The sequence below is a fragment of the Odontomachus brunneus genome, unplaced genomic scaffold, assembly GCF_010583005.1.
Source record: "Odontomachus brunneus isolate Ranch 3 - 2012 unplaced genomic scaffold, Obru_v1 Obru_scaffold_200, whole genome shotgun sequence".
In the NCBI taxonomy this organism is placed as follows: Eukaryota; Metazoa; Arthropoda; class Insecta; order Hymenoptera; family Formicidae; genus Odontomachus; species Odontomachus brunneus.
Genome location: NW_022639650.1, coordinates 380,548 through 406,949, shown reverse-complemented (window position 1 = coordinate 406,949; position 26,402 = coordinate 380,548). Strand labels below are relative to the sequence as shown.

The 26,402-nt window shown below is 42.5% G+C and overlaps 2 protein-coding genes across 7 annotated transcripts in view; one reads left to right on the top strand and one right to left on the bottom strand.

Moving 5' to 3' along the window:
* The window catches only part of LOC116852035 (atrial natriuretic peptide receptor 1-like), a 115,369-nt gene extending 95,746 nt beyond the window's left edge, over positions 1-19,623 (top strand). For 5 of the 6 annotated variants that reach the window (XM_032831994.1, XM_032831995.1, XM_032831997.1 and 2 more), the window contains 6 exons: positions 1,950-2,096; positions 4,955-5,147; positions 7,282-7,456; positions 9,035-9,133; positions 14,492-14,583; positions 16,693-19,623. In XM_032831994.1, coding sequence (XP_032687885.1) covers positions 1,950-2,096; positions 4,955-5,147; positions 7,282-7,456; positions 9,035-9,133; positions 14,492-14,583; positions 16,693-17,325 — 1,339 coding nt within the window. In that variant the 3' untranslated portion in view covers positions 17,326-19,623. The remainder of the gene's footprint in view (positions 1-1,949; positions 2,097-4,954; positions 5,148-7,281; positions 7,457-9,034; positions 9,134-14,491; positions 14,584-16,692) is intronic. The other variant, XM_032832000.1, reaches the window with a different exon arrangement.
* Positions 19,530-25,851, bottom strand: LOC116852036 (proclotting enzyme-like). The gene is made up of 8 exons (XM_032832001.1): positions 25,643-25,851; positions 24,229-24,368; positions 23,966-24,096; positions 23,813-23,907; positions 22,611-22,935; positions 20,657-20,901; positions 20,365-20,525; positions 19,530-20,198 (listed from the first exon to the last, which is right to left on the bottom strand). The coding sequence occupies exons 1-8, from the start codon at positions 25,737-25,739 to the stop codon at positions 20,037-20,039; spliced, it is 1,356 nt and encodes a 451-aa protein (XP_032687892.1). The 5' UTR covers positions 25,740-25,851; the 3' UTR covers positions 19,530-20,036.
* Positions 25,852-26,402: the final 551 nt, after the last annotated feature.

Here is a 26,402-nt window from a genome sequence, read left to right as displayed (position 1 = left end):
AATGTGACAATAAAGAGAGTAATACATGTTAGTTTTAAACTTTAAAAGAATTTAGAGAGTTAATAAATTAGCATTAGAAAATATATAAAAATATGTAAGTGTATCTTGATAAGTTAAGAATGCAATAATATCATACTAATATTATTTTACAGTACAGTCACAATGCTATCGGTAAATGAAGTTGAAATGAATGACGCGCTTTCATAGGTGTTTGTTTTCTTGCGACCCAAACAGCAGAAGTTTCAAATCCATTTATTATATGTTCCTCTTATTTTCTTTAAAAATAATTATGGGGCCTTTAAATATGATCTATTTACAATTAAAATTTAATGTTTTATTAATTTTATGATTTAATAAAAAATTTTCATTTTGTCCACCTAGATTGCGAAAATATCACACTGTGCGGCGCTCTCCACCGGATTACGGGTTTCGCTGAAATACGCTGGTCGCTTCGTAGAAGAAATATAGGACGCTTTTCGATTAGAATGCGCACCAGGTACAAATGAAAACACGCTTTCCTGCATTTCCTTTTGAACGGGAGAAAATAATCTCAGGAGGTTGAGAGACGCAGCGCGCGCGCTTGCCGACTCGCTCGCGAATCAATCCAGGGAAATTGTGCGCGATAATCGGCGCGAGGAAAGAGCTGGATCCGATAACATTTTGAATGAAGCAGTGTTACCTCGATTATGGTACTCGCGGAGCTTGATTAGCTGGATCGCAAGCGAGCCTCGATATTGATCCTCTCGTACCTGTGTGTTGTAGATATGACATTTGCACGACCGCAATCACGACGATTGGATTAATTGTCTTTGCGATGGCTCGGTTGTCTCGATTGTGGTTTATTCTATCCCTCGCGTATCCGACCATAGATCGTGGCTTGCCGCGCGGCCAGAACGGTATATAGGTCGCGTTGCGGATTAAATCGAAGAATTCCTCTTCGCGTCACGCCCGATTAATATCCGGGTATCGATATTCGATCGCGCGACGCTGCTTTGTTTAATATTTTGTTTTATTATTTATCGGAGAACGACCAAGTCGCAGACGGAATATAGTCATATAAAGGCTCGACGACTAAAGGGAAACGTTCATTAGCTGGTGCTCGCTAATTTTCGGCACTCTTATTGGATTTTAGTAAATATTAAGGTGTATATGGGGATTTACTTATTATTTATCAATTATATATATATATATATATATATATATATATATATATATATATATATTTAATCTACACTTTATATATATATATATATATTTAATCTCATTTATTTATTATATATAGAGAAAACAGTTACAGTAATGTTATTGCTGATTCTTCGCCCATTGGTTGCTTTATTTTGTGTACTGAGTATCATTTTATTGATTCAATTTTCTTTTATTCATTTGCTGCAACAATAAAATTATTATTATCTTAATATTTGATAACATTTGCGCAAGACTGTTGAAGCAGGCAGAGTGCCGGCTACTGAGCGTCTTCCCTACACTCAGAAGAAAACATGATAATGACAACAGTATAGATAACAACTGTATAAATTTTGTCTATAGAATGTGGGATATATATCTGATTGTATATCTTATTGTTTGTGATATATATACTATATAGTTTAACAAATTGTTTTATAGTTATTGCGACTAAAGCTTTAATTACAATAACTAAAAAATTGTGTCTACAAAACTTGCATAGTTGTCACCTATATAGTTGCCGTCACCATGTCTTTTTCTCTGAGTATATATCGTAGAACTGAGTACATATCTTTTGGTTCGCATTGAAAGGTTCTCTCGTTGAAAGTGCAATGCGCCATCCGCACACTCTAGCTGTAACCGGTAGCTCCAGTTGCAACCTCTACGTCGAAGTGCTTTCTTCATTCACTCGATTACGCCCCGAATATTTCCCGCTTGCCTCCGCTCAAACATTCGACTGATATGGAGTATGTTTTTGTTCATTTCAGAGACGCGAGCAGCAACATTCTGGACAATTTGCTGTCCCGTATGGAGCAGTACGCCACGAATTTGGAAACGCTGGTGGAGGAACGCACGGCGGATTACCTCGAGGAGAAACGTAAATGCGAGGAGCTCCTTTACCAGTTGCTACCGAAGTGAGTCTTACGAAACGCGAATAAAGCACAGTCTTCTCCGAACGAGATCGTCGTTCCATTAGCCGCAAGGTCTCGCAGAGAATTTCCTCGAATACCTTTCGTATCCTCGAGAGAGGACCCGTAAATATTTAAATAACCGTATTACTCGGCTGTTTCGGACAAATTCCACGTACGAGGTTCCCGATTTGATTTATCTCGATGCTTGACATGCATCATAGATTTTACATCTTTTATCGTATATTTTCTCTTTTTTCTCTCTCTCTCTCTCTTTCTGCCTTTTCACGTTCGAATATCTCGGAGCCGTCCCTGAATTTTCCTTGCGCGAAAAATCGCTTATTCGGCTTCGCTGGTGAGGATTTGTTAATCTAATGCGAGGTGTTAGTCGATTATGCATAAATGTACGCGCGCATTCGTCCCGCCGGACGCACGAGCATTAAAACTGCTAATTAATGCAAATGAAAACGGTAATAATCGCGCTATCAAATGGTTCTTACGCGAAGAAACAGAAACGCTCCGTGATAAATGGCGTAAATTAACAGCCAGAAGAATCTCCTCGTGTTGCAGCCACCGCGGAATCGAATACGGCGTAATATGGAAATGGAAATGGATCGGTGGATCTTGTCGATTTGCTCACATAGCGGGGTGCGATCGTACGGAAGCTTATCGGGAGAGAATTGGTCAACCGTAAAATTGAAATTGATCCGAGAAAAGAGGGAAAAAAATGAGAGAGGAAGAAAAAGAAGCAGGAAACGAATTGAGACTCGGCATATATTCGCGTAAAAACGAAAGAGCAACGGGCGGGACAATTTCCCGAGGGCGTCATCGGGTAGCATAATCCGCGAAACTGCGACATAATTATACGGGACAGTGTGTCGTTTTAATTTACGTTAAAGGTCACACGCACGCGCGTGCGAGCACGGCGGCTGGCGGAGACGACATAAGGTACCTCGAAATAATTTGGTCGATCCGTGAGAGCGGCTCGACGCGCATGTACGTGTCGTCTGCTTCTCACTGGCATAATTGTTCCGCGGGGAGAGGGTTGTTACGGTATAATAAAGCAATCAGTGTGTTTCCCGTCTGCGCTCGAGAAAATATCACGTATGCTCGCAGACGCTGATTTCAAGGATCGGCGGCGGGAATATTAATGGACTTTTGCATCGATCTTGCGGCAACCGAACGAAAACTGATGCCGTGTCGCGAACACGAAAGCATCCTTCTAAGACACCCTTGTAAGAGCAGTGTGATATAATAATGCTCAGCCGCGGAACGGTTTGCACACTTGTTATCGATGGAAATTACAGCGCTTTAAGTTGTCGCAATTAAGAGCCACTGCTGATGTGCACGCGCAATAATCGGTTATGACAGGAGCTGTAGTGACAGGGTATCCTGAGAAAAAAATACTTGATATTTGCAATTATAATCACATGAAAAAATAATTACTATAAATTATGGTCAAGAAAACTATTTTTTCATTAAATTATTAAATTATTTTTAATTTTTAATTTTTAATTTAATTTTTAAATTTTTAAATTAAATTATTTCATTAAATTCTTCTATAATATTGGTGACAATGGCTTTACATGTATGGCTTTACGATTACTGGTTATTTTGGTGTTAGAATAACCAAAAAATATGATTGAGGCCAAAAACAACTATAGTTGTCGTTAGGTCAAGCACTTTTTTTTCTCTCAATACAGAGTATGACAATAAATTTGGGAAGATGAATTTATTGTAAACAGCATATTATTTTGAAGTAATTTTTATCATCCAAAAGAATATTATTTTTCTTTTAGCGAATTTTCTTACGTATGACCTCAAGAGAATTTCTATAAAATAAAAAAGAAAATATTCTAACACGCAAAAAGAAGATTGAACTACAAAGTGCAATTCTCTGTAGTTTCATATTCCAAGCGAGAATTTTTACCAAAATAATATACCTCTTCCATTGAAATGAACTACTAATCGGAAATCTACTAGAGTTATTGTTTTTTTTCCTTTTGTATCAAAAGGAATATGTTTACTTGCAAAATGCTTCTCTTATTAGAAGAAATTTCTATCAAGGACAAAACTCATACTGTAAAGATAAAAGACGAAATTCCTCTAACTTTAAGAATATTGTGCTTGAAGTATTTTTCTTTTGGTAGGAGAATCCTCTTGAGGCCATATATAAGAGAATTCTGCTGAAGATAAGGTTGTATATTTTTGGGAAATGTATTTTATAAAGAAAGATAATAGATAGCGTGTTGAATGTACGTCAGCAGTGGCTCGCAATTGTGGCAAGTTGGAGCGCTGTAACTTTATTCAGTAAAAAGCGTGCAAATCGCGTTTTATGACCCAGTATATGTGTACTTGCCATGTACACGTGGCCGGAGGGCCACGTCTTATTTAAGCGAAACTCCCCCATGTTAGAACGACTGTGCGCCGTTAAGGGACCTCGTCTAACTTCTTGTGAACAAGTAGGCCTGCTAAGTTTAACGAAGTTTACAGGAATGAAAAGGGGTGAGCGCGCGAAGCGGGGAAATTTCGCCGAGTCCCGTAAAAACTTCGCCGTCGCCGTTGGTTCTCCTGTCAAGTATTAGTAACGTGGTTAGCAAACTGGCAAAGAGGAGGGGGAAGTGACATTTGATCGATATCACGTTGCGTCACATCATCGCGATTCGTGACGCGCGTTGTCGAGCTGTGCACTTTCTCGATATTTCGTTCGGGGGAAAAGTTGAACACGCGCGAGAGAAAAGCTAAAAACGAAAAATTCTCCAGAAATGACTCTAGTCCGAAACGATCGTACCGTTTCACACTCCTCCCGCCCGTTACATAACTGTGAAACATCTGTGAAAGACACTTGTTTGTCCCGCGAGCAGATCAGTGGCGTCCCAGCTGATCCTCGGACAAAGCGTAATCGCGGAGACATACGATCAGGTGACAATCTACTTCAGCGATATTGTCGGTTTCACGAGCCTGTCGGCTCAAAGCACGCCGCTGCAGGTGGTCGATCTGCTCAACGATCTCTACACGTGCTTCGACTCCATCATCGAGAACTTCGACGTTTACAAGGTGAGTATTGACCCGCTTTTAAGCGCGCGCTCAAGTCCGAGGGGTGCGATATGGAAATGACATGGCTGCCGGTACAAGAGATGAATATTTTACGTGTAATAAGGTCACACGATGTGCTTCGGGCGACGACGGTGAACTTTCGCAGCAGGCTATCACGGCGGAACAAAGTATTGTAACGCGTGCGATGACGTCACGATGTCGCAATATCACAAGTTCTTCCGGCCTCGTCAGAATGACGAGCGCTTTGTTCCGCTTTTGTCTCTGGTGGACCCAAGTTTTTCCTTTCGCGAGTGTACGACTTCTTCAATCAGGAAACTTTGCGTCACCTCTCCATGCTCTTCCTCCGCTCTCTCTCTCTCTCTCTCTCTCTCTTTCTCTGCTATTTTCCCCTATTCTCCGGTTGCTTATCTCTCGCAATTTTCCAGCAGTTTCCCCTTCAATCTAAACGATCATTCCGGGATAACGTATTGCTCAAGCAACACGTCGTATTTCTCATTGGCTCGAGATCCCGAGATTTGATTCTATATTTACGAGATTTGCACGTGGCATTACTTGGGGTAGCCAATCGCAGGATTTCCGAGCCGTTAAGACCGACGTGAGATACAGAAGTGGAGAGAAATGTATGGTAATATTATGGGGCAATTTGCTTCCTCGGAAGACTTTTTGCAAATAATACGCCATTACCGTGCGCGGATCTGAATTTTTTTGCTACGCAACACTCACGTGCAGCGAATTCGCGCCCGCAAGACATTACGGCAGTAAGATACGGAAATCATGTGTGTGATACATAAATTTACAAATATATAAAGTCGGCGTGATACGTGGCAATAAAACCCAGCAACGTATATATTTGCCGTAGTGCAAACACGTCGTTAACAGAAAGGGAAATCGATAAAGCACCGTAATTCCAGAAATCTTGACTTTATAAAATGCGATCCGCGATGTAGCCATTTCATCACCATAATTATACAGAATGCTCAAAAGGTCCCAGATCAGCAGGATATTTCAAGAATGAAACATTTTAGTGAAAAATGTTAAATACAAAAATTGTTGGATGTCTTGCAATGCATTAGGTGGGTATATAGTTAGATACTAAGTTGAGTTTTCAAAATCAGATAAAGATTACTTTGAATTTTTTAAACGAAATATCTTATATTCATTGGATACCCTTGTAAATGCTGTTAAGAAATATTTACGAAACATTAGTTACAAGCCCTTTTTTGATGAGAACTTTTTGTGTTATGATTTCTCAAAGTTGAAGTATCGCCAGCATTTTCTAGATATCGCGCCGGGCTAGGGCTTTTTGAACAGCCTGTATATTTAAATCTATCCCTCTGAAAAATACGATTCCAGTTGCATTGGATTCCATTAATTTCTTTTAATTACAAATTAAGTTTTCTTTCTCTCTCTCTCCCTCTCTCTCTCTCGTGCGCGCGCATTCTTTTCATCTTCAAACTTCTTCTTATTCATTTTTTAACATATTGAATAACGGAACTGAGCGTAAACTTTTGCTTACTCTATGTATGTTTATGTTTCCGTTAATGTATATACTTTAATCCACCAGATAACGACGACTTCATTTAAATGATGAATTTGCAAGTTTAGAAAGAGGAATCTTTCTCGTCAGGAATTGCAATTTACGTTCTATTGATATTGCATGTGTGTGACTAATATTTCTTCGAAATTTCTACCTCCGTTTTTAATTATATTGACACTCGTTAGTAGAACTTTTTTCGACGTAGTACTCCGGAAAACGCGGCAGTTTTCGCTTATCATCTCCGTAGTATTTTCGCTCGTCTCTGTTCTCCGTTGACTACGTTTCTTAATTCATTTACTCCACTTCGGTATTACGAACTTTTTGAGGTCCCAGTGTCCTTGTTAAACGTACAGACGTCGCCTTCACGGACTTTCCTTTACCCGACACCTTTTTCCCTCGTAATTAATCTACTTAATTCAAATAAAACGCACAGAGAGCGGACGGTGATAAATAAATTTAATATGAACGCGTATCTACGTTATTCTTTAGCTCCTCTCATTCTCTCTCTCTCTCTCTCTCTCTTTCTTTCTCTCTCGACATATTAGATGCTTTTATCGAGAACACGCCGACACGCAGTTTTTCTCAATTCTCTTCTAGGTGGAAACGATAGGGGATGCCTACATGGTCGTGTCGGGATTGCCAGTAAGGAACGGCATGAATCACGCCAGAGAGATCGCGAGGATGAGTTTAGCTCTCAGGGATACGGTAATGACTTTCAGCATTCGCCATAGACCGAAAGAACAATTGAAGCTTCGGATTGGCATGCATTCCGGTGAGTCGACGCTTCATCACCAGTACTTTTCTCCGATCTCGGGCGAAAGCCCAAGAGGATCAATTCTAACGGGCGCGATTCCTTCTTTTTGGCCTCGCGCCGGAACGCGCGTTCACCCTCCGAAGTTGAAATATCTCCTTTAATTTGCCGTTTCGCGAAATCATCCGGTTGAAGAATTACGGTATTCGACGCTGTACGGTCTTATAAATCGAGCCCAGTTTGTGCCGCGTTACGGATCGATTTTACGCTCGCTTGCAGCGAAGGTCGTAGAACACGACTTCCAGATTAATATCGCGACGCAGGCGAAGGCGAATTAAATCAAATAATTAAGCTGCTTCGTGAAGTTCCGTGGAAATTTTTTCTTCGTGGCAATTCGCTCAGATATGCACGCGCGCGCGTCCGCGCAAACACCGTCCCGATCGATGCCGACCGGCCGAGATTGATCCGGAAATTGGACCGTTCAAAAATCGAAAGCCACATATCGTTATGAAGGAATAGGTGCTCTTATCGATTAACAATGCAATTGTTTCGTCCTCGACTCTACCCCTGTCTCATTAATCTTTCCCGCGCGGGTAGATTCATGGGCGTGCTGACCCTCGCGAGTCACCCTCGGGCTGTTACGTGACGAGAACTTCTGGACACTATCTCGTTCCGTTTCCACCATTTCTCGTTACGATTTTTCTGAGACCCACGTTGTCGGTGTCACGCTCGTGAAGCAACGTCCTTCTTTCGCACAGAACTTTGATTGCATTCACGCTCTCACGAGAAGAACTTACGAAAAAAAATGTCTTACTGCTTTAGGTAGAAGTTTAAACGTCACAAATTAAAACTCATCCCTGTTTTTCGATGTATCCGCTAGAAAGTTGTTTATGATATGTAGCTGTAGAATTTACAGCAGCAGCATTCTAGCGATATCAGCAAGCAAATTTAGCTACATATGAGAATTATACATTTGTTTGTTTCGCGCTGTTCTTTTTTATCTATCGCATCATCAATTTTTATAAGAAGTGCGACTAGGGAGCTTTAGTCTAGATGAGCGTAACAGAGAGACATTCTTATTAAATTTTACTAATGGTTGAGACAGAAATTCTATCATCTATATTGATTAAATAAAAAAAAAGATATACTACATATTGTAGTATTTACTAATCTATTCATCTTAACTAATTTCTCATATCTAGATAATTTTTGCCATGACTGCAAAGTCATTTTTTTAGCGCTCTGAGCGCGCAGTGCACAGAGGGAACAATTTGATTGAATTAAACAAACACTTCTTTGGAATAGTCTAAACAAATTTTTTGGTCGAACATAGTTTTGTTTGACGTAACAAAAATATTTAGTTACGGCTTAGTTCCAACGAAATATTTTTATTGTATCATCCAAAAAATGTGTTTGCATCATTCCAAAGAAGCATGTATTTGATTCAACAAATCGTCCTCTCTGTGTACGAACCGAACGTTTAGCCGTAATTGGCCAAACTAATTGCTTTTTAAAGCGGGAACGCGAACACTGTATTCATGCCGCGTTATTTGCGAATTTAACGATGGCGCTGGGCGGTACGCGCGTCTGTGCTTGCAGGACCATGCGTGGCCGGCGTCGTGGGACTCAAAATGCCCAGATACTGCCTGTTCGGAGACACCGTCAACACAGCTTCCAGAATGGAGAGTAATGGAGAAGGTAATTAACAGTATAGAATCGCAACTCTCGGGAAGGAATGCTGTCTTACGACGGCAGAACGTGGAAGGGGAAGACGTTGGGGTGCGATGTTATAGATGGGTGTGTTAATTAAAGGGGAGAGGTAAGGGTGCGGCGACAAGGGCAAGGTCGCGACGCTTAAGAGGAACTAGACTCGGCAACGTTTCCGCGGGGATGCGATCGCGATTAGCTCATTTCCAGTCACGAACGCTTCATTATCGATCGCAGTCGCGGTGACCCGCGTAATCAAATGAGGAAATATCCATCTGATACAGTCTAGAAATGTGTGATCGATATGTCTGACAAAGCTCATGTCATCAACATTTAAAAAAATGGTCTAAGTAGAATGCCTAAATGTCACAGTTAAAAATCATCCGTTGTTTGTATCTGCTAGGAAGTTGTCTATGTTACGTAGGATTTATAGCAACAGCATTCTAGCAATATCTGCTAGCAAATTTAGATGAATGTGAGGATTATGAATTCGTTCGTTTCTCGTCGCTATAATCTGTTTTGTCTATCACAGTCATTTGTACAATAAAAGTATGACTGGCTGTAAGGGAATGCTGGAGTCGATGGCAAATTCCAAAAATGTCGATAACGCAGAGACGATCACTAACACAATCACACTATCTTTTTTTATATATATAAATCTTACGTAAATGTGTGTCGCTTTGTTTCATCATATTCAGCAGAAAATCTAACGCATATATAGAAATTTTTCTGCAAGCTTTTCCGATATTTTTAAACTTCTAAATTCAGATATAGATGTACAGCAATGTTCCTTGAAACGTTTTTAAAAGGAAACTACAGCAAGTTACAAATCTTTTGTATTAGGCGAATATTTATTTGAAGACTAATTTTCACTCAAAATGTCAATTTTGAAATTTTTTTTCCTTTTTGTTGTACATTGAGCAATGCTCCGATTCATTTTTGCACGTATTTTTATTGTGTAAGAATATTTTTAATTCAGCTAATACAGCGTAAATTAGGCAGAAAAAAGTCAGTATGTCGATAAAGTTTTCAAGTGGAGCATCCTCTTCATCTGGGCGCCACAAATGGATTTTCACAATTTAACAGTTAAATTTTACAAATGATTCAGGCAGAAATTCTGTCTCTATCGTTTATATCGACGAAATATAAAAGATATGCAATATCGTAGTAGTCACTTATTTATTTTAGTACATTTTTCGTATACTGAGAACAAAATTATATTAAACCAAATATTGTTTATTTAAATCAGATAAACAATATTTGATTTAACTAAAGAGAATGTAGATTTAAGTAAATATGTTAATGGCGCCCATCAAAGAAATATTTGTTGATTTTAATATAATTTTCCTCTCAGTCTAGACAATTTCCACCATGTGACTGTAGGACCACTTCTTTAAGCGAATATCGAATTCGATTCTCGGCAACAAGTTGGAAATTGAACGCGCGGTCGGCGCTCCACCGCGCAAATACGTCTGATCGTTTCTAATTAGGAAACGAAAGCAGCCGACGAGCGCGGCACCGAGAAACGGTTTCGGGGTGATTACGAACGTTGCTCGGAGGAAACGACACGCGTGTAATTTAGCGAGCGTTTATTGGCACGCTTACGAGACTCGTACGTGAGTGTGGTGTATGTGTGTGTGTGTGTGTGTGTGTGTGTGTGTGCGTGTCGATGAGTGCCGCGTGGGTGGCTTCCCCTCGCCAAGGATCCAGATGTAGAGGCAAGGACGCGACGCGCGAGGCGCCACACGGCTGTTTATCGAGTTTCCTCCGTAGCTCGTCGTACTGCGTGTCGCGGCCGAGTTATGGCGGGCGCGTTAAAGTTTCCGCGTGATGGATTATTGACAGACGACGCGTTTCACATTTCGGTACGCCGATTTGCCGGACACGCGTTTAATCACGTAGCGCGCGTGACACCGCGGTGATCTGCCGCGATGTGTCCCGCACAAAATGTTGCGTCGCGCGGATTAAATAGCCGGCCGGAAATCCGGGTTGTGCACGCCGCGACTTCTATTTGCACGTCACCTGCGGCGGTTTACGTATTGCCGTGTGTTCGTCGGGACCGACAACATTTGATGACTGTATCGAGTCGGATAGTGGAGCGACGTGCCGATCGGTCGAGAACGGTGCATGCGCTTCGTTAATTATCCTCTTACTGACGCCACATGGAAAACACATTCTATACGTGAAATCATTGATGTATTATGCCGCACAATTGATCTATCAAGCGGAATACGTGCACTTCATCAACTAACCGTCCCATTCATTCGTAATACAGAAAATGTATTGTATTATGCGATATAATTGGCACATTACACTGCATAATTAATCTCCCCTGATGGAATTACGTAATTGATTTACAACATAAAGACTACCTCGCTATCGATCGTCGCGCGCGCAGCCCAGCTTCGTTCTCGCAATACTCTGTCCCTCTCACTGTTGCTACCCTCCCCCTCTCTCTCCCTCTTTCTCTCTTTTCCCGTAGAAAACGCAATCAGGTTGCTCCAGAAATAGGAGAGGATCATACGAAAATTACGTATATCGGATTAGCATATTCGCAATCGCTCGCTCTGGCCGTCGGCCGTAATCGAACTTGCGCACCTAGTTGCCGACGACGGAAGTTCCGATCGGCACGCGTAACTTTATTATCGCTTTAAATTCCATTAAAAGTTTCCTCAGGCGACCAGTTCACGAGGCGGCGCGATAGCGCGATTTATACGTGTTTAGTTAGGTGGAATCGTAGATCCATTTATACTTCTTTCTCTTTATCTCTCTCTCTCTCTCTCTCTCTCTCTCTCTCTTTTTAACATGTACCGTTTAATAGATCCTTGTAATTGGAGTTTGCCCCGACAAGTTTGATTTTTCTCTTTTTGTTCTTGCCAAGATTGTCGCGAGACGAGCGTTGTCGAGATTACGGCGAAATGTTGGACGGCCAACTCACAGCCGTAGGGATTGTGAGGGGATCGCGAAGGACTTAGCGAAATCGCTTCTTGCGAACTCGTCGGATCCACGTCGAACACGCAAACATCTTCAACGTCAACGACAACAGCGAGTTAATTGGTAGTCAAGGCACGGGGTTCACGTGTCAAAGGGCTTTAAATTTGCCGACGGCCCTTCTCGCGCGTCTTGCCTTGACGTTGGCCGTTCGCGTCAAAATAAATCGAGTCGAGCTACTTCTATAAAGGTCACGTCGGATCGCAGAATTAACGAGAACTTTAGAATGACGGCTGGACTGCATTGTTCGAGATCCTCCCTGGTTTGACCGCGCGACTGTAAACGCGAATTATACTTTGGAGGGAAAATATGCAACGAGATAAGTGCGCGCAGAATCCAGATGAACTTGTGCGCTCGTGTTTGTCGGTCCAGCGAGGTTCATCTATTTCTCGCGCGCGAAATCGCAGGTTTCTTGTCGTTTGAAATATTCGTCGAGCGTTATTCCTTGCGGGATAGTAAAAAGATAAATTCGCGATGAAGTGCACGCAGGGGGTGGTGCGCAGGGTCTGGTCTGGCGGTAGAACGCGTGTGCGCTCGTGTTTGTTAATCCAGCGACGTTTATTTATTTCTCACGGATCGCGAAACCACAGGTTTCTCGTTGCTCGAAATTTTCGAGCAGCACTATTCCCCGCGGGACGGAGGAGTGTAGCCTGGCATACATATATCGCGTCAGTCGTATGCTCGTATCTGCAGTCGCACTAATAGTGTTTACTCTGCTTGAAACGTGTACTTTGAAGAATAAGTGATTAGAGAAAATTGTCAAACATGACGAAATCACACACATCGGGCGAGCAATCACCGTCGGTGGCGCGAAATTGACACGTGAATTTCCAATTGACCAAAAGAAGCGACGCGTTATTCTTGTTATACAAAGAGCAAACCGCTGTGCTCTCGTTTATTTTCTGGGAGCACTTCGTGACTCTCACCGATGCCTGTTCGTGGGCGGGAGAAGCGGCGAAAGAGTGTTTAACTATGCAAGCGACAAGTTGCGCTACATGGATATCGGTGGAAAAGTCTGACCACGGAGTGCATGTGGGACAAACGCGTTTCCACGGCTGCGCGTACGCGCTGTGCTCGTAATGTCGAGAACGACCGACGGAACGATCACATTCCTATCAAAGGTACAAGGGATTCACAGATACGTTGTGCGTTGCGGTTGAACCTGCACTCTACAAAGTAGCTCACTGTCACCGAAAGCGAGCAGGTTCAAAGAGAGTTTATTCGCTTTACACGCGGCACTTTGCGAAGGGCTGCCTTACCCACGTGCATTTCAGTGTGTCGACGAAATTACGTTCCCCTTTTCTTTCTTCTTTCTTCTTTCTCCCTTTTCGTGTCCCACGTTCGACAAATGTCATGTTTCAATAATAGAAGCAGTCCGCGATGAAAATGGAGTACAAGCGCGATATATTTTCCCCGCGGGTATCGAGGGGTTTTATGAATTCAAGCCGTGTAATGTTACTTTTTAGTCGACTTCAGAAAGAACATGTTCTTAGTTTGTCCTATAGGTACGTTTGTCCGCTTGTATGTTTCCTCATAACTCAAAAATCATAACTCGATTAGATGAAACTTTTTGTAACTTGTTCAGTATGTTAGATCATGGTTATTAGATCATTACCTGAGTGATTACCTTAGATCAGTATCATACTTGGAAATTAGGTAATTGGATATTATTTTCTTGAAAATCCGAAAATATCTAAAGATAAAGAGGAATCTTTCTCGATATCGAGTCGATATCGATATCAAGAACGAAAATTTACTTTTCTAACGATATTCTAATACTAATATTTTGACGATAGAAGTCCTGACTGATTGAATCAATTATCATATTCCTTTTTTATTATTTATTTCTTTACCGTTATATATAATTATATATAGTTAGTTACCTGCCTAATTTGTCTTTTTTGCAGCGACTTCTAATATCATGAGAATATTAGAATAGGATTGTAAGTACATAGGAATATATTGATCTTCAAAATTATTTCATACTTTTTAGGATTTTTGAGGTTTTTGATGGCGCTTTATTTTTTTTTAGTTTTCTTTTGGATTTCGTCATGTTTTAGTGATAAAACAGCTATAAATTAACGTGACAATTGTCGGAGACCAATGATCATTTACCGATGATTGTCGTGTTGCACGTGTTCTCTTCCTTTCTCGTGACTAGTTGGACAGAGTATACGTTTCGCCAGAGTAATATTTGCATGAAACGAAGCAGCTGCTCGTCAATATACAACCGGTTATTTTCTCTATGTCACCTATTCTGATAACGTCAAAGAAACGATCTGTTTAGTGGTGTAAGAGACACCACGTATCATAAAACATGAAGCATAAAAGATTTGTTTCTCTTTCTTTCTGTGATAGCTTTGATGATCCACGTCAGTCCGAAGACGAAGGAGATCTTGGACACATTCGGCACGTTCGATCTCGTGTGCAGGGGAGAGGTCACACTGAAGGTAAGCTCTCAGTCGACACACGAATTTTCGTGCCGACACTCACCCGATTCCACGAGTTTGCTTCGCATAATCCGTTTCCACTCTCCGTCTTAAAAGATGAACGTGAAGATGAGATTGCCGTGTATGACAGTCGTTATAGAAATTCGCACGAAGGTTGAGTGGTCCGTCTCTCTCTATCTCTCTCACACCACAGACGTCACGATGAGTGACGGTGGGATGGACAGCGATAGAAGTTTTGCTCTCGTTTACTCTGATTGGCATTTCATGGCGCGAAGGACGCCTGAGTGATCATTACGCGCGCGCTAGAGTCGGTTATGATCCAGTTCGTTCGATCTCGCGATATACAGCTCGAATTGTTTTCTGGCCACGCGCGTTTCTTCTCCGAGACGAATGATATTTCAAGCACACGACGATACGCGACCTTTATATTTCGCTGCGTCCTCGGCGACGTGATGGTTCCGACGACGACGGATACTTACGTAATCGAAGCAAATCGTCGCTATTCCTCCAATCGCTCGAGTCACATCTTTCACGGTAATTACGACGCAGATACGGTAATTTGCAGAACTTCTCTAATTGATCACGGCCGAACGCACTCGCTGAAAATTCGTTTCACGTCGTTGCGTCAAGTATATCTCCGCGCGCGTTGAACGATTTAACAAATCTAAATGACGAATCTCTCCTGTCTCTCTTTTCTTTATTCTCATATTTCGTTCCAATACAAATGAATTTAAAGTGGATCTAAATTTGGGGAATAAATTCGCGAATCGTACCAAGCTCCGCGATGGCTCCAAGATGACTCTTGTTGGCTGTTATATACTTCAAGTGACTTCTTTTTCGATACTTTTTTTTCCACTCTAAATATATATTTATAACTTATTTTCATGTAATTTTTTATTTACTATGTTCAGGGCTTTTTTTTAGTTTTTTTAGGTCAATTTCAGCGTTGTTTTCGCGAAATTTCGTTTCAGTTTCTCCCCAGAGCATGTAACGTAGGCAGAATGTGCTTTCTCGACAAAGGACACGGCTCTCTCAACTTTGGCAATTGCGCTTACAACTCCGGCGCGGGTAGACCGCGCGATTGTATTGTGCCACGAGTGTGTTGCCGAGTTTCCATGAGCTCATCTCTCGTATACATCCGATGCATTCGGAGGTGTTGCGCGATAGCAACCATGAGCGTTATGACGCTCACTTAATACACACGTATCATCTCTCGCGACGCTATATTGTCCCCGGTTGCGATGCACTTCCATTTTGCCGGAAGAGAGTGATTCGCATTTAATCAAGCGGCGGCTAGTTAGGCACCGGCGAAATTAGAGTCGCTTGATAACCCGACAACGAGGACGACAAGAGTTGCTGCGTTCGATAGCACGGACCGGCTAATTCTCATGCGAACGGCGACAACTGCAGATATTACATGTCGGCGATTGTGCGATGGGCTTGTAGCGTCCGGATGCACGATTGTCGTCGGCGAGTCGCCGTCGTTGAATCGAGATTAGATTGTCATTAGGCTGTTCGAGTGCACCTGGCACGAGTGTCGTGATAGGTGGAGATGTCGACATTGCGATTGAATCGTTCACCGTGCAATTCGGGTCGAAGTTTCGCGATGATGCGTCGTGTGTGCGTGTGTGTACGTGTGGGTGTGTGTGTGCGAGCGCCTGAGCGACCGAGCGAATGATGAGTGAGTGGTTGAATGCGCGCGAGTTCAATTGCAATGCTATGCTATTAATTAGTAAGACAGAACCGGTAGAAATTCTCGGCGGGCAATTCGCATATACACGCGTGTACGTACCATCAAACTCTCACGCTGGATGGAATTAAAATTCAGAGCTTCATACCGCTGGACAATACATACGCTGTCGTCGATTTGAATATTCAGGAGTGTACGTGAGCGAAACGCGAGGAGTGTCGTGTAACGGGACGCAGACAAAAGTCCTGGCCGCGTTGCCGCCGGATTTGGTCAGTCGGAAGGCGAGATCGATTAAATCCTCGCAATTACGCGTACCGCATGGCTTGGCCACGAGCTTTAATTATCAATTGCCGCAGCTGGCATTGAATTGGATCGCTGCTTGATTCGACATAATCTCCCGTTATTGCCGACGTTCGCAGGGTAAAGGCACCATGACCACTTACTGGCTGATGGGCGAGAAACCGATTAACAACAACGTGCAACAGACGAATCCCACGACGACAATCGGCCAGATATCGCCGCCGCAGGATCAGCTCGCCGTCACGACGCAGCTGCCGAAGCAACAGGAGCAACGGGGTCCCCCCGCAATCCAGCACAAACATCAGGGTCACTCGGATCTTGAAGTCTCCACCGGCTGGCCAGACGGCCAATCGATCCAGTCGAGGAATCAAGAGCCACGACCGGGTCATCCGGGTCAGCAGAGGCCGCAGGAGCCGCAGCAACAACAGCAGCAGCAGCAGCCGGCGACGCAACCGCGAAGTCAAGCGCAGGCCAATCGCCGGTCCGGCTCGGAATCACCGGTTCCGCCGATTCAACACCAGAAAGTCGCGGTAAATCCCGTTTGCGGCCTATCTGTGACCGGGAATGGCGCGCCCAAGACCGTGTCGTCCCGTGTGGTCGCGGGCCCGATCGGCAACTCGTCGCCGTCTCGCAACAGCGCCAACAACCCCATGCACCAGGTCTACCCTGCGGCCGAGAGCATGCCCAATCACACCGAAAGCGGCCCCAACGCGCCGCTTCTGCTACCTGCCGGCGCGATACCCAGAGTTTAGCTCTCTTAAAGTGGTCCATCCGCCTGGCCGACCGTGTCCGCCTTGCCAGAAGGATGATGGATTTTGAGAACGAACGACAGCCGATCGATTGGCTTGGATCCGTCAGGCTATGGAACAGTCAGGCTTCGTCAGTCGCGGGCGACAAGATCGGGCTGGAAACGTAGGATTCTCTGTCGATAGACAGATCGCGAGCGACGTCGCAAAAGTTTGCGCAGCTTAGACTCCTCGTTTCAGGTATCGTTGAGGCGAACTCGCAAACATATCGGGGCTACGACAGATTCCGTTTGTCCAACTCGCGAGCCTCCTCGCGGACGTTTGTTCACCCGGACGTTGGTTCGGGCGTCGAACCGGTCGTCACCTTTGTCACCTGCCAAGGAACTCCCGTCGTTAAACCGAGATATTCGAGTCAATCGGTGCCGATAGAGAGGTACGCTTCGAATACTCGCGCGACGTAAGAGTTCCAACTGTATACACTTTACTGAAACACAGTATTCGCATCGTTGGTGATAGCCTGGCAAGGCGCGATCTCGGTGAGCCGAGGCCCCCGACTACAAGTTTGCTGAAAGTGATCTCTTCCTACAAGGTATTATGGAACCAACGTCTACCGATTACGATTAGGATAATTTAGGACAATTTAGGAGCACCGCCGTACGAGAACCTACGTGTGTTTCTATCTCTTTATTTTCCCCGATTCTCCCTCCCGCCCTTCCATTCACCCTCACCCTCCCTGCTCTTCGCAAGTGGGCGAGCGATGACTGTGCGAGATTTTGCTTTTTTCAATCATTCGAGAATCGATCGTTTCCCCTCGATGATATCCTTCGTCCGATAGCTGGCGACGAAGCAGACCTCGTCGGTCGCATACCCTCTCTTATCCTAACCTCCTTCCTCTTTCCTGATCCCGTACACGACCGACGATGCACTTTTGCCGAGAGTACTTATCGTCTCTTGTATATGGGCACAGTATTATACACCGATCGCGTATGCACTCTCGCGCGCGTTTTATTTATATTCGGTTCGAAGCGCAAGCGGGGTCGTTCGCGCGTCTCCCGTTAACCGCGGCCCCCACGAGATTAATTTACAGCGGCGTGTAATATGTAGCGGGCTTAGCTTCGGTAAAGGTTTACCGTGTTGTCCGCGGCCAACACCTGTCCCCGTTGTGAACCCGTCGCACGCCGATTCGATTGAGATTTGCTCGCGAACGTAGGCGGACGTAGCCTCGTCTCCTCTTTCCCCGAAAGAGCTTCAAGTCCCACCGGGTTCGGCGAATCGCGATCAGCTGAACGATATGCTCTCTTCCTACCTCTGTGTTGCGTCACCGCGGCCGCGCTTAGAGAAACAGGAGGAAATGACACGCCGAAGGTACAGCTCATATCGACGTTGACGCAGTCGACCGTAATAGAAGCGACTCCCGTGCGCGAAAAGTGCGCAAACAGGCAATTTCCGTGCGATCAGTTGCGTCTTCTTAAACGAAGTTACGAGAGAAGCGCGATCTCTTCTAGCAAAGTATTCCCCTGTTCATCTCTCTCTCTCTTTCTCCGCCTCTTGCCGTTTTCCTCTTAGTTTCGCCTGCGATCGCGAATCACGAATGTACGAATGTCGCGAGCCGTGTGTTATAGGTCGGCTACAGTGTTTCTCGTTGCATGCCCAAACATGACAAATATTACCATTCGCGATATGCGCGCGCTCGCGCGACATGGAATTACGTACCTACACGTAAGGTGTTATATATAAATATACAAAGAGAGAGGAAAGAATACAGAGATTATATATGTATACACACAGGTATATATGTATATGTTTACGAGAAAATAGATTATATATATATGTATATGGCTGCGAAACCCAGAAAAAAAAGAGTTACCGTAGCTACGTCGATGTTTAGGGCCACTCGTAGCGAGCGCGGAGGCTGGGCCTCTCGCGAAGCGAGTCTACGACGTGTCTGGGAAATAATATATCGTATGACATGTACGGCTGTGTGCAAATACACGCGCTTATACACGGGAAGAGCGGGTGTGCGCACGTGCGGCGGCGGTGGCGCGCGATTGCATACACATGCTGCATTTCACGTATGGCCGACGAACGGCGCAAGTAGCTGATTATTTCTTCGCAGTTGTGCCCCGTTGTAAACGTTGCGACGCGGCAAGAATACGCGCGCGTGCACGCGTACATACCGGATGCGATGCATCGCGAGGAGTGGACTTCTATCTGTGTCAATCTCTCTTTTAATGATGTACCAATCAATACATATACATATATATTCCGAAGAAAAAGGAACAAATAAAGTTTAGTCGTTTTCAACATCGTCGCAGACGAATAACGGCGCTCTCCGTCGCGCGACCAAGAGGGAAGAGGTCTCATTAGATTGGTGCAGAAAGATATGTCGTGAAAAATAAGATGGAACGCGAAATTATGCAATAATTTTCACGAATAAAACGGATAACATTGACTTCTTCAGACGTATAACGAGGGCTTCCTACTTTCCTTCTTTAATATTCAAACTTTCTGCGAGAATCCAATAGAAGAATGACAAATCGTTTGCATCAATCTAACGTCACGTGTCTGTTGGCTTCTTGGAGTCCTAGTTACTCTCTAATTTATTTGATTATTGTATCCTCGGCCGAGTCGCATGCTGGGACGAAGAAATCGTACGTGTACAAGTAGAAAAATCTTTGGCACTCTAGAGAGCAACGGTGAGAGGTCAAAAGCGACGCTCAGAACACAGCGTTCGCAAATATCCAGTCGAGGTAAGAGTTCACTCGAGTGTATATTCCAGGATATCCAGGCTCACCGCAGCGAATTCCCCAGGACACTATCCCGATGTTGACCCACCTGCCGTTACCGAGCTGGTGCAGCAACGGCCCGCCCGAGTCACCCTGGGAAAAAGGGAGGGGTTGATAATGCGCTACGCGGGAGTGTTTGTTTCGTTCGACGTCCATTTACGTTACGTCTTAAAGTATCATGAGAGTCTGCCGCCAGAGAGCGAGAGACTCTCCTTCAGGATTATAGACCGCGTTACGGTAAACGACTGATCGGTCTCACCTGACAGGCGTCGCGACCTCCCTCGTAAGCGCCCGCGCACATCGTGGTATTCGTGATGTGCTGAGTGAAGCTGCGAACGCATCTTTCCTGAGGCCACACCGGCACTGCGACTTCCATCAGCACGTTGCTGGCGGGTCCTCCGTAGTACTGCGTGCCCCAGCCTGTAGATGTTAAGGAAAGACGATTTCAGTGAAGATTTTACTTTCTTATCTTTCTTTCACTTTTGTTTCTTCAGTTTCTTCCATTCACAAATGAACGCGAGAGAGTATAGGTAGATAGAAAAAATCGAGACCAGTAGCGATGGCGTTCTTGTTCTCGAACGTTTGCTCAATTGGCGGAAGGCAGATGGGCCAGATGTAGCTGTTGAACGTGGTAGGCCGGTGGATCTTAATGATGGCGATGTCGTTCTCGTAAGTAGTATACACAAAATCCCGGTGTACTCGTATCTCCGACACCATGAAGTCCAACGTTCGAGTCTCGTCAAGCCTGGTGAAATCGTACTCGCCGAGCCTCACTGTGATGTCACGCGGCTTGAACCTAAAATGACGGCGAGAACGCGAGATAACTGTAGTCCGTCGCTGGCGTCGTGTAACTGTAATTTCGTGGTTACGACAAACGGGCACCGCGCGTGTTTGTCGCGTGTTAGACTCTGCCGTACGGCGATACGAAGACGTCGACACGCCGAAAACATTTTAAAGTCCGAGTGCGGCCACCGGCACACGACCGCAGGAATGTGAATGTATTCTTCCGTCCTGCGCACCTTCTGAATCGTAAAAATCGCTAGACGCTCGCATACCCACGATAATAGACATATTTATCACTTTGAAATCGTTATTTAAGGCCCCTTATATCTCGCCGGCCATGACTTCAGAAGTCAGGAATGATATGCTGAAGAAAGTTGCGTGCCATTTCTAAATAAAGACAAATACGGACGAAAGAGCACTCGAGACTGCTTGAATATATTTATAGAATTGTCCGAAAGATATCCCTTTCCCCTGATGAATAGTCATACAATAAATGAAATGAGACATGTAAAATGCTAAAATGACTCTGTTTTGTTTGCATGCTTCATTTCACCATTTGTTACACTACTATTTATTAATCATCAAGAGAAATAGATCTTTTCGAACAATTTTACGAGTATGCTCAATCAGTCTCAAGTGCTCTTTCGTCTTTATTTATTTTTATTTAGAAATAGTAAACAACTTTCGTCAATATATGTCGTTCCTCGCTTCTGACGTCACAAATTCAACATAGTCGCGGCAAAGTACAAGGAGCTTTAAGATCTATATTAATAACTGTTACTTGAAACTTCAAGTGAGATTTTCAGATTTGAATTTAAAATTATATGTAAGTTTTTTAGTGCAATGGAAAACGCTTATAAATGTAACTTTGCGTACGTCACACAATTTACCCCGGAAAATTTTAATCTAACTCTGAATTTAAATCTAGGTATTTCACATGAGACAATTTTCAAGTAATGACTATTAGTATAGGCCTAAATGTTTGATTAACGTTATTTTGAACGCATCCGACAGTTGTAAATAATACATTAGGAGAAAAAAAGGGTTGATTTAAATAAAATTATAGTTATTTTTGGCTCAGGCCATAGTTTTTTGTAGTAAAATGGTAGTACTAACATGCATACAAGATTATTATCACTAACATCGTAATAAAATTTAATTAAAAAAATAGTTTTCTCTTGACCATAATTTATAATAATTTATAATAATTATTTCTCTATGTGATTATAGTTACAAATACTAAACATTATTTTTTCAATGCACCGTGGAAAAACACGTTGAGCCGAGCTCTACTCTCTAAAGTACGACCAGTGTAATCTTCACTGAAGTGTGTTATTCTTATAACAAGTGGTTATAAGTATAGCACTGTAATCAGTGAGAAGTTTCGCTGAAAGGATCAGTTAGTAGTAGCGGCTGTCTCCATTATTGACGCATTTTACAGACACATACAGTGTCACTGCAAGGGAGACGCAAAGAAGCCCTTAATTTCATCGTTACAAATACAAAAAGTTAGTTTGGCTACAACGGATTTGTGTGTATTATAAATTTTGCAGTGAAATTTTACTTCCATTGGTCAGTCATTGAGAAATAGAACGGAGCAGTAAAATGAGAGTGTTTATGTTGAAAATCAGTGAGTACTCACCGATCATCGATGAAATTCTCCTTTTATTGATTCAATCAGGAAAGTCTTTACTAATTAATTTTAAGAGAGTAGGAGCTTACTTGTAAACGCAATGCGCCGCGGTGAGTACGTGTCTATCTGTGATCAGTACACCCCCGCAGTACTGAATCGCGCCTTGCCTGAGAAGAGCGGCCATCCAAGGCCATTCTTTCGGGTCAGCCGGTTGACCACCCACGATTCTGGTCTTCATCTTTGTGGTCATGCCGCATCCTCTGGGTCTCCGCGGTTTTCTTATATCCTCCGTGCTAGTCGAAGTAGTGTCTTGCCGCGAATTCTCGTCGCTGCTCAATACTTTGTCATCGACAGGTGGTCCATTCTCGGTCTCTTTCTCGCTCTCGGTTTCGTCCCACTCTGGATCGTCGATATCTGAGAGAAACGAAGAATTCGGTGTATACACATGGCACTTTTACTCGTGCAAACACGCAGGTACTTGATATTCGAGAGTTCTATACTCGGTACCAAAAAAAGCATCGAGATTCTTATCAAGAAAGCGCACGTGTGTACGCTTCTTTCATCGGGATATGCGCCGGATTAACTAATAAAGGCATGCACGTGTGTATTTATTGCGATGTTTGCACCAATAAATCAATAGTGCGGTCACGTGTGCGATTATGTAATTAAAACATATATATTTTAGTCATTATATCGTGTTACCCTGGAAAATAATTCCCGACCGATTACACGTTTAAGGAGTCGTTATAGAAAAACCGTAATTTCGCTATTTTTATTTATATACAGGGTGTTTGACAATTATTGACACACCTATTGTGTGCAGGTAGAATTAATCAAACTGAACAAAATTCCTCTAGCATTTCGCAAACAACTACGTAAAATTTAGAATTATTACTTGGAAAAGATTAGTGAAAAGATCACGTAGATTTTTAGTTATTAATTAAGAAAAGTTTGTGCATTATCGCGCACAATCGTGCACTAATCTTTTTTAATTAATAACTAAAATTCTACGTGGTCATTTGCGAAATAGTAGAGAAATTTTGTGTTCAGTTTGATCTAATTTACAAACACACGCGACGGCAGACGTCGCCATCGTAACTTATTTGTCCAAAAACTTATTTGCTGCATCATTCGTCAGTCTTTTTTGATTAAACTCAAAACTGACGTGGTTATTTGTAAAATGTTAGAGGAATTTTGTGTTCAGCTTGATGAGTTCTCCATCTGCATACAACGAGTGTGTTAATAATTGTCAGACACTCTGTATAGTGAATCATCAGAACATTTTACGGACTTGCTATTGCCGGCAACACGCTGGCTAAATCATCGTCGAAGCTCTTCTCCGCTCGAACTGTCATAACGCCGTCCGGACAACACACACCGATATACCTGCGATAAGAGGCGCATTAATGTTGGGAAGATCGATGCACGAGGTACATTGACTTACGTTTGCTCGATTATGCACATATAATTCACATATCGTTCAAAGTTCGAGCGGAACTCCTCAAGGGCACATCCGCTGAAGTGTTTACAGTGACCACTTCGATTGCCAGGTGCGATGCAAGCTTGATAAGTTTTCTAGAAAGAAATAAGTCGCTGTTATATTTGTTAAACGTTCATTAAATTTCAAATTAATTGTAGATTCCTCATTAAATTCAATAGTCTTCTCGGCTGTCAAATTTTTCGATGACGCGTTACGCGTCAACGTACCTGTTTAGTTACAGTTCCGGAGTCCATATTGATGACTCGTTTGCTTCGGAAATATGGATGGGAAACGTTTCCCGGAAATTGAGGCGGATCTGAGTCCCGAAAACGTGCTCGCCATACTTGATTCTCGAGTCCCGCCGGATCTGAAAGATACAAACGCACACGAATCGCACACATTGCTGAACACGTTGCACATTTGTGTGAATATGCGTGTGACACGTAACGAAATTTAATGAGGACCATCGAGGACAGAGCGCGTCCGGCAGATACACTTATCACTTTTACGACAATTTGGCTATTTCCGTCGAAAGAATATGCTTTTCGAAGCTACCGAAATAACACTTGATTCATAATTCAACTGAACTATATCACCGGGATGTCACCTATTACACTTGTTTGCGATAATTTGCATTTATATGCATATATCATATACAGAGTGTTCATCGTAACATTATCCGCACCGTTTTTTTCAGTCACGATAATCGGCTTGGAAAAAGTTTGAAATGCATTTAATCAGCACTTAATTAAAATAAAATGTAATAAACATTTCAGAAACGTTCTTTTTTCGCAAAAAATCCAGATTGCCTTCACATTTTTGGGTGGCATCACATCTCTTTTTATCTGTAGTGTTGTAAGGAGAATCAAAATAAATTCGATGGTAACTCGTAATGTTATCTTTATTGCTATTTCACAGAAAAAAACACAGTAAAATAATAATAAAGAAAGAATTAAATATGTTAATAAAAATAACATAAAGCGTTATTGTTGAATTTGTTTTGATTCTTTTTATAATGCTACAAATAAAAAGAAGATATGGCTTTATTTAAAAAAGTGAAAATAACCTTAATTTTTATAAAAAGAACATTCCCTAACATTTTATTATTACATCTTATTGTCGTCTAAAAACTGATTAATTGCATCTAGAATGTTTGACCTGCCCGTTCATTGTAACTGATAGAAAAATAGTGGATACCGTTACTTTGAACACCCCGTATACATCCCAAAATATTGCGGTCGAGAGAAATGCAAATTTTGTTGATATATCGCGACGAGATTGATGAATTTCTCTCAAAAGTAGAATTTAGAGAAGCTTTATTATATTATATTTCATTTCGCGATATTCCCATTTGTACGCGTTATTGATCAAAATAGTGGCATAAATTATATTTCTCTTTTTTTTAAGAAATATAAAACGTATAAAATAGATATAAAGGTCACATAAAATTCTGTTTTAATAAAGCACTTTTGTTCACTTTTGCTTTATAAAAGAAGAATTTTTATTTTACGTCGAAATAACAGAAAGAAATATCTTTGCTGAGTTATATCACTATTTCTCTTCATTACAGTCATTTTTTTTAATATTAAATATAACAAGAGAGGGTAGGATATATCGTAATTATTATAGAATAATGCTCACCCGTGATGTTCTCGAAGTCAGCGGGCAAACAGTGGCATTGGTAGATGCATAGCGAATAGAGTAGCACAAATCGATAAATAGTCGCGAAAGTCCACATTTAGATTAGCGTCGTTTTCGAGTGTTGTTGTATGATAATAGCAGAACCGCAACTGTGACGGTGACTTTTTAGCTAGGACAGTCTCGCTGGTAGAGAACGTACAATGACTCCGAAATACGGAAAACCATCGCTTATATACATACACCCGTGTCGTATGGGACCCTGCAAACGCTTGCTCAAGTTGGATGCCTTCCACTAGGTGCAGTGACACACGTGTTATTTTTACGCCTTTTGTGAAGTAAACGTTTTTTGTGGAAAACATTCCTGTCGATTATTATTTCTTCAATACTACCATTTGCCATTTAATAAATCAATTATCCAGCTTGAATATATATATATATATATATATATATATATATATATATATATATATATATATACACATCGCCCTGCGTTGCGTGTATCGCGTGCGATATACTCGATATTTATTGAAAAAATAATTGTTTAATTCAGGAAGAACCTAAAAATAGTTTGCAAAATTATCGTATTCCGGTGAACCACTCATCGTATAATTTGAATAACGAACACTCGATTGAAATTTACTCGCTCGCTGTTATTGAGCGAAATGTTACGGCAGTTTTTTTAACGCGTTAGCCATTTTAATTGGCTATTAGAGATACTTTGTGGACGTATCCATCCGAGCAGCGAGCAACAAACGTGTCA

What these genes read in the sequence shown, in the direction of transcription:
- LOC116852036 (XM_032832001.1), bottom strand. Translation starts at nt 25,739, where the DNA reads ATGTGGACTTTCGCGACTATTTATCGATTTGTGCTACTCTATTCGCTA. An exon ending in CCGGAACTGTAACTAAACAG is followed by an intron (nt 24,097 to 24,228) that starts GTACGTTGACGC and finishes ATTTCTTTCTAG; the next exon opens with AAAACTTATCAAGCTTGCAT. An exon ending in CAAGAACGCCATCGCTACTG is followed by an intron (nt 20,526 to 20,656) that starts GTCTCGATTTTT and finishes TAACATCTACAG; the next exon opens with GCTGGGGCACGCAGTACTAC.